This window comes from Oncorhynchus mykiss, chromosome 13, assembly GCF_013265735.2.
Source record: "Oncorhynchus mykiss isolate Arlee chromosome 13, USDA_OmykA_1.1, whole genome shotgun sequence".
NCBI lineage: Eukaryota > Metazoa > Chordata > Actinopteri > Salmoniformes > Salmonidae > Oncorhynchus > Oncorhynchus mykiss.
The window spans coordinates 21,208,709-21,219,074 of NC_048577.1; the positions used below are offsets into that span (position 1 = coordinate 21,208,709).

The window sequence follows — 10,366 nt, forward strand, 5'->3', positions numbered from 1 at the left end:
ATGTGTGGGAAACCAGCCCTTAGTGTCCTACAGAACTTCAACAAGAGGCAGATGCACTGGAACAGTTTGTTTTGTAGGTTTATTACAACTATGCACAAGGAGAAGGGGAGGCAAAGGGCAACAAAAAACTCCCCCTCAAAAACCTACAATCATCCCAAAAATAATGGTACAAAAAGTGTTCATAATATTAAAAAGGGAGAAAAGCCAGATCCATCCACACATTAAAATGATGCCGAAGAACAGTAAATGTAAAAGATCTGGTCAATTTCTCAGGTCAAAGTCAACAAGCTTCAGATCTGACAGGACGAAGATGGGTAGGGATGAGGTGAGGGATTCAAATGAGTGCTTCTGAGAATTCTAACTGGTCTCCATCTGCAATTAAAAACAAGTTGAAATTAGGACCATATTCTACCTACAAAGATAAAGCCCCTTACATTACAGGAATATAAATTCTTCACTTTCATGCAATTATTACCTTGGCATTGTAAGCATCCAACTGGGCATCCAGCTCTTCAGCAGACAACTGCTGCGGTTTGCCTCCACCACCACGTCCGCCTCTACCCCTGCCCCTGGGGCCTCTGCCTCCCCGCCTGTCTCCGCCTCCCCGCCTTTCTGAGAAATTGGGGCGTCCGATTCGGTCTCTGTTGAATCCACCACCGCCTCCGTTTGAACTGCAAACAGATTCAAAGATAATCAATGAACTACTGGGATTCACCAGATTTATTTAAAAATCATAAAAAAAAAACGATCATACATGACAAGATAAAAGAAAGCTTATAGAGTCACATACCTCTGTGAAGGTCGTCTCTGGTTATCGTCTCTGATTTGTGATGTGACGTGCTGAATGCTCATGGCGCGGCCTGTGAGCAAAGGGAAAATAAGATTAGGCATCGTTGTTCAGGAGCGTTAATCAATGGCCACATTTTATGACGAACTAGCTTCAAAATAATATCAATCAACTAACTCAAATTAAAGCTCACCATCGAGGGGTACATTGTTGTACTGTTTCATGGCTTTGAGTGCATCAGCCCTCCTCTCAAAGTGGACGTCGGCGGTTCCCTGGCTGCGGCCAGACCGGTCATAGTGCACAGCCGCTTTCTTCAATGTACCAAATTCCGCAAACAACTCCTGAAAAAAATACACAATAAGGGAACATGGCCGGTAGAATTCATGTTTAACGTCAACGGTTCGGTGAAAAGGCCGACATCTTTGTATTCGATTGACTGTAGAAATTACCTGGATATCAGCGTCAGAGACACCGAAGTCAAGGTTTGAGACAAGGAGCTTGCCGCCAGTCTCTACACCACCACCGCCTGCTCCCCCGCCACCACCAGCATTACCGCCAAAGCCACCTTCGAACATGTCGTGTTGCCATTTGTCCGGAAGCTCTCTGGGCTGTAAAGGTAGAATGAAAAAAATGCAGCTGCTGACTTCTGGTTCCCCTGCTCCTGCTGATCAGACTGAGCACATTTGAGTCAGTTGCTTAGGCAGGCAGGGGAATCTTGCTTCATCACTACCATTTAGACAATGATATACGGTGGATTCATGGTCAGTGTAACAGTATACATATTACTTAATAAAAACAATTAAATGAATATAAGAACCAAAACTAAGCTAGTAGGATAGATGGCAGGACTTCCAACTCAAAATGGCTCCTGCCCTACAGGTGGTTTGAAGGTGGTGTAGGTAATTAGAATGGCAGTGTAGGCAACAACAAAAAACTGACTTGATCTCGATGGCAAGGACAGCATCCAGATTCTGCTTCAACTCCAAATGACGAAAAAGTCCATCCAAAGAAAAATCCTTCCTTCAAAACGTGTGAAAGTCATTTCCCTTAACCGACCATGGAAAGTTCAATAAAGTTCCTTGTGGTGTTGTGCTTTGCAGTCTGGGTCAAAATATGAAACAAAGAAAAAAAAAACTAATGTGGCACAGGAATGGTGGCCCAGTTGACAGAACATCCATTTTGAGAGTCGCCATTTTGTTAGCTTCGTTGCGTTAACAGTCCCAATTCTTGATAATTTGACAAATCTGGAACTTAATGTATGGCCAATAATGCGCCAGTCGACAAATAGGAGTAAGAAGTTGTGGACTACCAAAAAACCCCACGAGGTACACGTCTTGCAGACCAAAGGTGAATCTGGGCCAGGTCGCATTCAAACTACACAAACAAGTGTTAGCTAGCTAGCTTTGCGGATCAGCTCCGTTTTGAAGTGGCCAACGAGTATGAACAACCACGTTAACGTTACCTAACTAGTTACTAGTTAGCGTTCCCTCCCAGAAACTTAGGACATGGCGAGTAACATTCAATAGTGCTGGCTAACAACTGTTTGACCTGAAGCCAAACACGACTTTGTACGTCATTATCAAATTAAAACACGTTTCTGAACAGTGGTTTCTTCTTTGGGTTGTGCCCTATAGCGCACTCCCCGATGATAATTCCACATCCATCAGCAACCTTGCGAACTACCTCGTACGTGTCGCAGCACATTTAACAAGATCAGCTAAATATTTAACATTCGTCGTCGTCGCCTCTGCCATTCCTCCTTTTTCTGTGATCCTCCGTGTTCCTACCCTGCTGTATGGCGTGGGTCTGCTGTCGCTTCTGTCTCCGCTGAAGTTCTGTCGACTCCTCATGGGCCCGGATCCGCCTGTCCGGCCTCCAGAGACAGCGCCACCGGGTCGCCCTCCACTCCCACCTCGACCCGTTGATCCTCGGCTGCGGCCTCCTCGATTTCCGCGGCCACCGCCACCTTTCTTACTTTGTTGAATAATGTCATCCAAAGACATATCCATCTTATCCGCCATGGTGGCACTTGTCGTGTTAGAGAACACCAAATACTTGGAAAATTAACTTTAATAATTACGTTTTTGTTAGCAAAATCTAGCCGCGTTCTCTCGTGCTAATCAATGGCGAATAGCTAATGTTTGAGTGACGTTAGTGGGCTTAAAAATAATTGTAGGAAGTGACGTAAATGCATTCTTACTACCATTTCCGTTCGATTTAGCGCGTCTTTCACGACCAACGTCCTCTCTGCTGCTGTATTGTGCCTCTATCCAGCATTGCAATCATAAAGGTACCTTTCTGGTTGGGGGGGGCAGTGTACAGTCAAAAGAGACCACCATATATTTATTTTTGACAATATTTGTTAGATTTTTCCATTTCAATTCGTTCTCAAATGTAAATAAATCAAAGGAAAAGACGAGACACTACATACCCTGGTTCGATTCCAGGCTGTATCACAACCGTTCCATAGGGCGGCGCACAATTGGCCTAGCGTCCTCCGGGTTTGGCCGTCATTGTAAATAATAATTTGTTCTTAATTTGTTGCCTAGTTAAATAAACATCGCTCTGGATGGCAGTGTTGTACCTCTTTATCCTCCACGGGCATGGGTGGTGATGTTTTCCCCCGATTCGAGGATGTAACGTTAAATGTTTCGGGAACTCTCAGGAAATGTTTTGTCTTCATTTTAAAATCTTAATACATTTGCCATGTTACTTAAAAGCAAGTTATTCCAAATGTCAACAGCGAAGTAACATCATGTGTTGCACCAGCTTTCTAGACGAGCAAACATGAAATTAAACTACTGTGTACAGCTGGTTACTGTAACGGTAGCTAGCTACTAAGCTAACGTGAAGAGGTCTAACGTTAGCTAGGCTAGCCACTTTGAACATTCATACAACGTGTGCCCATCAGGTTCACGGGAGATGAAGGTTAAAATCAAGCAGTGGAACGGCGTGGCATCCTGGCTGTGGATGGCCAATGATGAGAACTGTGGGATCTGCAGGATGTCTTTTAATGGCTGCTGCCCAGACTGTGAGTTTCTATATAACGCTACTTACTACTGAGTTATTCCACGTCTCATCAACATGTTACTAACTCCCTGAAATGAATGTATGCACAAACTCGATATGTTTCTTAGTGCATGTACAGTGCATTCGGAAAGTTTCCAGTCTCCATGACTTTTTCCACATTTTGTTACGTTACAGCCTTATTCTAAAATGGATAAAAACATTTTAAAAATCCTCAGTAATGTACACACAATACCCGATATTGACAAAGTGAAAACAGGTATTCAGACCCTTTGCTATGAGACTCGAAATTGAGCTCAGGTGTCCATAAATTAAATTGATTGGACATAAATTGGAAAGGCACACACCTGTCTATATAAGGTCCCACAGTTGTCAGCGCATGTCAGAGCTAAAAACCAAGCCATGAGGTAGAGGGAATTGTCGGTAGAGCGCTGAGACAGGATTGTGTCTAGGCACAGATCAGGGGAAGGGTACCAAAAATTGTCTGCAGCATTGAAGATCCCCAAGAACAGTGGCCTCCACCATTCTTAAATGGAAGAAGTTTGGAACCACCAAGACTCTTCCTAGAGTTGGCCGCCCGGCCAAACTGAGCAATCGGGAGAAAAGGGCCAAAGTCAAGGAGGTGATCAAGAAACCGATGGTCACTCTGACAGAGCTCTAGAGTTCTTCTGTGGCGATAGGAGAACCTTCCAGATGGACAACTGTCTGCAGCATTCCACCAATCGGGCCTTTATGGTAGAGTGGCCAGAAGGGAGCCACTCCTCAGTAAAAGGCACATGACAGCCCTCTTGGAGTTTGCCCAAAGGCACCTAAAGGACTCTGACCATGGAAACAAGATTCTCCGGTATGATGAAACCAAGATTGAACTCTTTGTCCTGAATGCCAAGCGTCACATCTGGAGGAAACCTGGCACTACGGGGAAGCATGGTGCTGGCATATTCATACAATGGGGATGTTTTTCAGCGGCAGGCACTGGGAGACTAGTCAGGATTGAGGCAAAGATGAACGTAGCTAAGTAGAGAGAGAGATCCTTGATGAAAACCTGCTCCAGAGTGCTCAGGACCTCAGACTGGGGTGAAGGTTCACCTTCCAACAGGACAACATTACTAAGCACACAGCCAAGGCAATGCAGGAGTGGCTTCGGGACAAGTCTCTGAATGTCCTTGAGTGGCCCAGCCAGAACCCAGACTTGATCCCGATCGAACATCTCTGGAGAGACCTGAAAATAACTGTGCAGCAACGCTCCCCAGCCAACCTGACAGAGCTTGAGAGGATCTGCAGAGAAGAATGGGAGAAACTCTCCAAATACAGGTGTGCCAAGCTTGTAGTGTCATACCCAAGAAGACTCAGGGCTGTAATCACCGCCAAAAGTGCTTCAACAAAGTACTGAGTAAAGGGTCTGAATAGTTATGTTGTGATACTTCATTTAATTTTGTATAAATTAGCAAAAATGTATAACCTGTTTTTGCTTTGTCATTATGTGGTATTGTGTGTAGATTGATTAAGAAAAAAAAATATAAAAATAATACCTTTTAGAATAAGGCTGTAATGTAACAAAATGTGGAAAAAGTCAAGGGGTCTGAATACTTTCTGAATGCACTGTATGTCTATTGATACATTCATATCTTGACGGTCATGCATCAATTGTTATTTTTGATATCATGGCGTGTTCAACATTGTGACTATATGGACACTTATCCTCTCTCTTGAGGGGAGACTTTTCAGCAACGTAATGTCTACTTTCCAGGTAAGGTTCCTGGAGATGACTGCCCATTGGTCTGGGGCCAGTGCTCCCACTGCTTCCACATGCACTGCATCCTCAAATGGCTCAACTCTCAGCAGGTCCAGCAGCAGTGCCCCATGTGTCGGCAGGAGTGGAAGTTCAAAGAATGAGCTCATCAGGAGAACGTCACTCGAATGCCTTTCAAAGAGACTGATGCGTCACAATCAGAGGATTCTAGGGTTTCGGAATACATATGCTTCTGTTTTTGTTGTACATTTCCAGCTACTTTGTTTTTTTTCTCTGAGGCTGTCATTGTTTGTATTATGTGGAGGGGTGTGTGAATAAATATGTGATTAGGATTTAATCTTGACCTGCTACTGTACTGATAATTTATATAGTGGTTTTCTCAAACTCGGTTACTTACATTGTATGAGAGTAATTCTCCTCTTTAACAAGCTGACTAATGATTCATCAATGCAAATTCATTGAATTGGTATCAATAGCTCCTGAGATTTACTGTGTACAAAACATTAGGAACACCTGCTCTTTCCATGACAGACTGACCAGGTGACAGCTATGATCCCTTACTGATGTCACTTGTTAAATCCACTTCAATCAGTGTAGATGAAGCCTTGAGACAAATGACATATGGATTGTGTGTGTGTGTGCCATTTGAGGGTGAATGGGAAAGACCAAAAATGTAAGTCTTCGACTCTAATGCTTCCCACAGTCGCGTCACGTTGGCTAGATGTCCTTTGGGTGGTGGACCATTCTTGATAAACACGGGAAACTGTTAAGCATGAAAAACTCAGAAGCGTTGCAATTCTTTACACACAAACCAGTGCGCCTGGCGCCTACTACCCCATTCAAAAGCACTTACATTTTTTGAAGGCCAGCATCCCTGTGGAACACTTGACACCTTGTAGAGTCCATGCCTGACAAATGTAGGCATTTATGAGGGCGAAAGGGGTTGCAACTCAATATGAGTAAGGTGTTCCTTATGTTTTGTTCACTGTGTATATGCTCTATTGTTTTGACGGTCAAGACCACGCGGAACAAACCAAAAGTAGAGCCCCACCTGAGGTACATAGCAACTTCTCTCAAACCACTCTACCGGATGAGCTACATACAGTCCACTAATACATTATGGGTATGATAGTTTGATGCTAGATATGTGGTGTACGGGAAACTTCCACTCTTAATACTGATGGGGTATTTTCTTGTGGCTAAAGCACAACCCTGACTTGGCTTTTGATTTTCTCAGCCGCCCTTTCCTAAATTCTACTTGTCTCTCTAAATCCATCAGAAACCAGCACCTCAGCCAATACTGTACAGTACTCATTGTGCAGAGGCATGGATAATCACCTTCCTGCAGAGAGCTGGTCCAATTAACAATCATTAACTTGATCCCCGGCCGGAGCCGGCCTACCGGGAACTGTTCCTAGCTTCAATGTTAGAAGTGCTTCTTAGTCCACCAAGGTTAATTGGAACCAATATTGGTTACTGTAGTTTGAAATGAAAGTCAAAAGAATACATTTTCTTTCCCTTCAAACAGATTTGTCAAGTTCTTATACCAGTAGTTTATAAAGACGAATAGATCACCACTAAGTTGTTTTAATATGAAACTATTTTAATGAAAAAATGTATAAAAGGCAACTATTTTCAAAGCGGTGTAACCACAATTGATTGCACACAGTTTCAGTTATGATTGTAAAAGCAATTGTAAACACACAATTAGCCATTCCAGTGGTGTATGCAAATGTAAAGAGGTAAAGTGCAATGTACATATCCATGTGGTACATATGCAGTCTTCGTTTTTCAAATGTAAAAGTTGTATGATGTAAATGACAAATCTTGAACTATAAACGCTGTCAGTAGGTAGAGTTGACCTATCACATTGGTTTACTGCGGTGGGCAGTAGGTCCCATTTCAGAATGGCCCTATGAGTCAGGGGACAACGACAGATCCATGTTTCACAACTTCCAAAAAAAGCTTTCACACATCAACTATATAAAGTACTTCAAAAAGCTCATTACCAGACTGCTATCTAATTCATTTCCGTGCTGCGTTCACCCTGTATGAAAAAAGTACAAAAGCTAACTTCTGCACCTGCAAACAGCATTACAAAGCGATGCCTGCTGAGATTGCCTGAAGGAGCCCCTTTCCAGCAATAGTTCAGTTCACTCTCAAAGGCAACCATCTACTGTTGGCAGGCCGCCTTCCTCCCACCAGACCAGATATATGTCTCCAGGACCTCTACAAGGGAGGGAGGGCACAGAATGACAATGTTCTACCGATCTGTCCATTTAATTCCATTGTCGAGGGTCAACCGGGAGGCCTGGGCGAGGAAGGAGACTGAAGATTCAGTGGAGTTTTAAAGTTCGATGAGGAGGAGAGCTCAGTCGTCCTCCACCCCAAGCAGCCCCTTCAGCTCTCGAACCCCCGTGACCTCTGAGTCGATGAGATCGGCAGGTGTCTCCCCACACTCGTTTTCCGCCCGAGGGTCAGCGCCAATAGAAAGCAGGTACCTAGTGGGAGAAGCAGAAAATAAGCATTCAGCCAGTGAAGAAAGTATCCAAATGGTATGTGCCACGCACAGATAGTTAAACGTGAGACTCTTCAGAGGAATGTGGCGGATCCTCCGTGTAACCTACTGCTATTAGCGTACGAGGGCTAATCAAAATTCAGCCAATGCGTGTTTTGGTTTGTCTTGCTTGCAAGCACTTGACACTGTAAACCGGCGGTGTGAGCTGTGTCCCAGTGACGTAAAAAACTGAATCTTCACCTATCCTGAAGTGCATTGAATTCCTGAACTGCAGGGATGCTGCATTGACATGGCCAGCAGCATAAATACGAGTTAGTCAGAGCATTCAAGGCTTCAAGTTGATGTTAATAGTACATCGGCTGAAGTCCCACTTGTGCGAGAGACCACTGACCTCGCTTAATATGTGTGGATAAAAAAACTAAAGCTAGTGACTGTAGATGTTGTGGGTATGCTAGGAGCGTTGACTCACTTGGCAATGTCAGGGAATCCGTCACTGCAGGCCATGTGGAGAGGTGTCCAGCCCTCCTGGTCTCTCTGGTGGATGTCTGCTCCGTGCTTCACCAGCAGCTTCACACACTCCAGGTTCCCAGAGAGGACGGCCTCATGGATCGCTGCCATACCTGCAGAGCGGTCGATAGGAATGGATGGCAAATAGCATCAGTACAGGTTAATTGTAGGGACATTGAAGGGAACACTCAATGAACAGTTTATACCGAGGCATTACTCCATTACTGCACGTGCTACAGAGACAAGTCATTGCACCAATACTGGAGGGATTACAAATGAGCACTTCTTTGGAACTGTTAAGCCCAGTTGAAATCGAACCAGAACATGGAGATACTTCTGATGCTTCCAGCTCTTGAATGGATTAAAATAGTTTCATTTTTGTTCTGATTTCATGGTGACTCACCAGAATGGTAGATGGTTTCCAGGCTGACCCTCCTCTTTCTGATAAAGAGTCTGATCCTGTCCAGCTCGCCCTGCCGGATGTAGTCCTGGAACACGATGTCGTTGGGGAAGTGGACGCTGCGGACTGGTTTGATCTGTGGAGAAGAGTGGGCGCAAAAAGAGCTGCTGGACTCTTTGGGGCCATAAGCCTTGATACCTCTGGACTGGCAGACTGGGTCCTGGTAGTACTTCATCCTTAAGAAAGTTAAGTCTTGTTCAAAGATAAGATGAAAATCTGCATTCCTTTTTCAGCAGTAAAATTATAAACCAAAAGGCAGTGAAATAATTGAATTAAGATATGTCCTTCAAAAAAGCCTTTCTTCTTTTGTCAATGGCTCTCGTGGTGCAGTGTCCTGTATGTTTCAGACAGCGGGGCAAGTCCTGTTCTGAAATCCAAGGCCTGCGTATAGACCTCTATATACTCTGTGCAGGGCTATTTTAGGTTCTGTCACCTGACAGGTCAAGTTCTAGAACTGGATGATGAGTGACCCCCGGAGTTGGGTCCCTTCAACCATCCTGTCACAAGCACTGGACGCAGCTCATATCGCCAGCCATGACTGTAGCAATAACCACAGCTTCTGTTTTCACCCACAGCCTATTAGAGACACTCGTCCCCCCCACTTTTGAACTTGACCCCTCCAGTTCCCAGATGCTCACCATTCAAGATGCATGACAGCCACTGGTCACGCACCACAGAAGGGTGATAACCGTCTCGTAAATAGGACATAGAAGCCAATGCTAGGCATCGGGCCAAGAGGGGGTCAAGTGTCATGACTGGGCTTTTGAAAATAACATTGATAAGGCGTTTGAATTACAAATAGGCAAATTAATCGGCCAGTCATACGATGCATACCTCTAACTTTACAGAATGGTAATCAGTCAATAAGGCTTTAGTTTGGTTGTTGTGGGAAATTTACTGCAAGAGACTTAATCCAGTAAGCAGGACTTAAAAATTGGCACTTTTTCTTAATTGAATCATAGTTACAGATAGAACTTACTGTCCATGTGTTATAACCATTGGGCCCTAGTTACAACCTATTTCAAATACATTTTTATTGGTTATATACGTTATTGCGGGTGTAGCGAACTGTTTGTGGAAGCTAGAAGCACGGCTGCCCTACCTGTCAGCGCCATCTTAATAGCTTACGTACAGTGGGGCAAAAAAGTATTTAGTCAGCCACCAATTGTGCAAGTTCTCCCACTTAAAAAGATGAGAGAGGCCTATAATTTTCATCATAGGTACACTTCAACTATGACAGACAAAATTAGAAAAAAAATCCAGAAAATCACATTGTAGGATTTTTAATGAATTTATTTGCAAATTATGGTGGAAAAT

General features: G+C 44.0%; 3 protein-coding genes across 3 annotated transcripts; 1 reads left to right on the forward strand and 2 right to left on the reverse strand.

Annotated features, from left to right (window-relative positions):
* Positions 1-62: 62 nt before the first annotated feature.
* On the reverse strand, positions 63-2,988 carry LOC110485929 (THO complex subunit 4). The gene is made up of 6 exons (XM_021557168.2): positions 2,575-2,988; positions 1,237-1,395; positions 981-1,128; positions 791-860; positions 476-671; positions 63-372 (listed from the first exon to the last, which is right to left on the reverse strand). The coding sequence occupies exons 1-6, from the start codon at positions 2,806-2,808 to the stop codon at positions 358-360; spliced, it is 822 nt and encodes a 273-aa protein (XP_021412843.2). The 5' UTR covers positions 2,809-2,988; the 3' UTR covers positions 63-357.
* On the forward strand, positions 2,877-5,907 carry LOC110485931 (anaphase-promoting complex subunit 11). Its single transcript, XM_021557171.2, has 3 exons — positions 2,877-3,077; positions 3,699-3,818; positions 5,562-5,907. Exons 2-3 carry the CDS (start codon positions 3,710-3,712, stop codon positions 5,705-5,707), a joined length of 255 nt encoding a protein of 84 aa, XP_021412846.1. The 5' UTR covers positions 2,877-3,077; positions 3,699-3,709; the 3' UTR covers positions 5,708-5,907.
* Positions 5,908-6,232: 325 nt separating this feature from the next.
* LOC110485932 (protein phosphatase 1 regulatory subunit 27) lies at positions 6,233-10,273 on the reverse strand. Its single transcript, XM_021557174.2, has 3 exons — positions 8,993-10,273; positions 8,552-8,702; positions 6,233-8,065 (listed from the first exon to the last, which is right to left on the reverse strand). The coding sequence occupies exons 1-3, from the start codon at positions 9,222-9,224 to the stop codon at positions 7,936-7,938; spliced, it is 513 nt and encodes a 170-aa protein (XP_021412849.2). The 5' UTR covers positions 9,225-10,273; the 3' UTR covers positions 6,233-7,935.
* Between the last annotated feature and the right edge of the window lie 93 nt (positions 10,274-10,366).

What these genes read in the sequence shown, in the direction of transcription:
- LOC110485931 (XM_021557171.2), top strand. Translation starts at nt 3,710, where the DNA reads ATGAAGGTTAAAATCAAGCAGTGGAACGGCGTGGCATCCTGGCTGTGG. An exon ending in TAATGGCTGCTGCCCAGACT is followed by an intron (nt 3,819 to 5,561) that starts GTGAGTTTCTAT and finishes TCTACTTTCCAG; the next exon opens with GTAAGGTTCCTGGAGATGAC.
- LOC110485929 (XM_021557168.2), bottom strand. Translation starts at nt 2,808, where the DNA reads ATGGCGGATAAGATGGATATGTCTTTGGATGACATTATTCAACAAAGT. An exon ending in TCTCTGACGCTGATATCCAG is followed by an intron (nt 1,129 to 1,236) that starts GTAATTTCTACA and finishes TATTTTTTTCAG; the next exon opens with GAGTTGTTTGCGGAATTTGG. An exon ending in CAACAATGTACCCCTCGATG is followed by an intron (nt 861 to 980) that starts GTGAGCTTTAAT and finishes CTTTGCTCACAG; the next exon opens with GCCGCGCCATGAGCATTCAG.
- LOC110485932 (XM_021557174.2), bottom strand. Translation starts at nt 9,224, where the DNA reads ATGAAGTACTACCAGGACCCAGTCTGCCAGTCCAGAGGTATCAAGGCT. An exon ending in GGAAACCATCTACCATTCTG is followed by an intron (nt 8,703 to 8,992) that starts GTGAGTCACCAT and finishes ACCGCTCTGCAG; the next exon opens with GTATGGCAGCGATCCATGAG. An exon ending in GGATTCCCTGACATTGCCAA is followed by an intron (nt 8,066 to 8,551) that starts GTGAGTCAACGC and finishes TTCTCCCACTAG; the next exon opens with GTACCTGCTTTCTATTGGCG.